Raw genomic sequence first — 2,621 nt, 5'->3', positions numbered from 1 at the left:
ATTAATATCAAAATACATCAAGTAGTTTTCTGGTAAATTTGCATTGAATTTTTCCTCCATATATCTGTTGTTTGCTTTTGAGTATCTATTGGAGCATTGTGATACTCCACCCCTAATACCAGATTCAATAAAGAGCAACATCTCAACATCAGTTAACAATTCCAAGTGAATTTTTGAAAATTTTAACATGGCATCAAAAGCTAGTCCAGGTGCACTGTAGTAATGTAAGGGATCTAGTTTATAGCTAAAATACAGGTTCTTCGAAAATTTTCAAAAATATCAGCAAGAAGCAAAACATCTGTTTTAAGATAAAGATCGGAATATTGTCCTAAATTTTGAAGATTAAAAGTTTCCCATACATTTTGCGCATGAAAATAGTCTTGTTCTGAAATATGTTCGTCATATAATTTTGAAAAGAATGCCTCTTTTGGAGGAAGAGATTCTTCATCTAATCGTGACCAAGAATCGATGTATTCATAAGGGAATACACCTTTTCTCGTTAACAAATTGAATTCTTCATTACTTTTAGAAAATTTACGAGTAATTTCTTTCTTATCATTACTCAAATAGGAAGCTAATTTTTCAAGGCTGCTAGACATAAACCTAAAAGAGTCAACAAAGCGAAGATTAATTTTTGTTTCAGCAACTTTCTTTGTGAATGCTATATATTTTTCTTTGTTTACAGGTAACAAGTTTATTTGTCCTTCAAAATTGGTTGCTAGAGCTCTAATAAAAAAATGACAATCATAACCAGATAAATTATGAAAAACTACTGGAATTACATAAGAATCTTTATAATTTACATTGCAGTTTCGGTGAGCAGCACCGCGAAATTTACCAGTAAAATGGCAATGATCGCGATGTTTAATATCATTCGCTGTAAAAATTGTCTCACAAATGTGACAAATTGTAGACAATTGAAATTCTTGATTTTGTTGCTTAGTTAATGGTTCCATTGGTACAATATTATTTATAAGATCATTAACATCATATGATAAGCATTTTAATTCATTTAGAAACCACTCAATACAATTTTTACCTCGATAAAGATTAAATTTGCTTAATGATTCATCGAAACTGCAATGTAAATAATAAGCTACACTTGTTGGAACATGCTTTTGATATGCGGATGTATTAGTATGTGAATCATCTGCAGGCTCCAACAGACACTCAATATCTGCATATACGACAAATGGAACTCTTTCTTTAAAACGATAATTTTTGAAAGATAAAATTTTATTGTTTTTATCTGGTAAAATTACTCTACATTTGTTTACCTTTTCACACGACAATCTATGTCGTTCAAAAGATTTTTCAAGAGTAAAGTGACACAGGCATCTGTCACATATTAAAATACGATGTTCGTTTCGTGAAACCTGAGAACTTATTAAACGTGATAAATTTTTCACAAGCGTAAAATGATAAGTTAATTTTTGTTTGCTTCTATCAATTTCCTCATGGATAAAATTTTGATCATTATCATTAAAATCATATATTTCTACAGCAAACAGATGAATTACCGGTAATTCTGATTTTTCTCTACTTAAATAAAGAGGAACAATATCTCTTTTTTCATTTTTGTCTTGTTCCTCACCATAAATGTTAATGCTTAATTTGTTCAGTTTCTCAAATTTTTCGATATCTTCAAACCTAATAGGAAATTCTATATCATCGTATTTTAATACTTGACTGTAATGCGGATATGAATCAGTCAGTGAAACATTATATTTAGCAGGATGTAACGCTGCTACAATGGACCAAAGAAAGCAAAAGGAATCGTTGTTTTGAATATTGATTATTGCTTTCTTTAATCTAATTGTTTTAGGTAATTCTACATACGTCGATAATCCTCCTAAAAATGCAACGTATTTATTAATATTTATAACTAAATTTAAAATTTCAACCAAAGACCATCCCGATTCTTTTTGTTGAAAATCCTCCATTTTTACTAAAAGTTGTTCTTTTACATTTTCATTAAACCATAAATCTAAATTTGTTGTTGAAGAAATTATGTCATTTTTCGTCTTTAAAGTTTTAATCTCTTCACTCATTTTATTTAATTTGAAAACCTCAAATTTACCATAAAATATTACATTAACCTTTAAATTTGAATATTGAGCTAAATAAGTTTTAATTTTTTTAATAGTCAATTGTTTTGCATCGTCTAAAAACTGTGACATATCTTTGTGAACTAAATTAACAATTGAACCTGTAACTATGCGACTTTCAAAAGCAGACTCTAAATTCTGCCAAATTACTCGCTTTACCTCATGTTGATTCGTTGATGATGAAATACCTTCACCACCCTTCTTCCTTCTGAGATAATCAATTTTTTTTGAATCGCCATCAATAAACTAAGAATTGATGTTAAGCACATTTTCTCAGACACTCTCGCACTGTTCTTTAAAATTTTCTTTATAAGTTTTATATTTGTTTTTCCAAATTTTATCCACTTTTCGCACTTTTTAATATTTAGTGTTTTCTCAGCGCGTAATAAAATATAAGCATGTTCCATTATTGAAACAAGTTTTTTACACTTTGTCAACTTCATTATTTTTTAATTAATTGTTACAAAGAAACTATTCAAATGAAATTATAAAAATAAATGGTTCTCCCTTCTT

General features: G+C 28.7%; 1 protein-coding gene across 1 annotated transcript; it reads right to left on the bottom strand.

Annotated features, from left to right (window-relative positions):
- Positions 1-233: 233 nt before the first annotated feature.
- Positions 234-2,051, bottom strand: LOC127289559 (uncharacterized). Its single transcript, XM_051317549.1, has one exon. It carries the CDS (start codon positions 2,049-2,051, stop codon positions 234-236), a length of 1,818 nt encoding a protein of 605 aa, XP_051173506.1.
- Positions 2,052-2,621: the final 570 nt, after the last annotated feature.

Source organism: Leptopilina boulardi, unplaced genomic scaffold (genome assembly GCF_019393585.1).
Source record: "Leptopilina boulardi isolate dan_hultmark-lab unplaced genomic scaffold, ZJU_Lbou_2.1 LbouV2_47, whole genome shotgun sequence".
Classification (NCBI taxonomy): domain Eukaryota; kingdom Metazoa; phylum Arthropoda; class Insecta; order Hymenoptera; family Figitidae; genus Leptopilina; species Leptopilina boulardi.
The sequence above is the reverse complement of the archived record's forward strand: the minus strand, read 5'-3'. Positions and strand labels throughout refer to the sequence as shown.

Coding starts and splice junctions, on each gene's coding strand:
- LOC127289559 (XM_051317549.1), bottom strand. CDS start 2,051: ATGAGTGAAGAGATTAAAACTTTAAAGACGAAAAATGACATAATTTCT.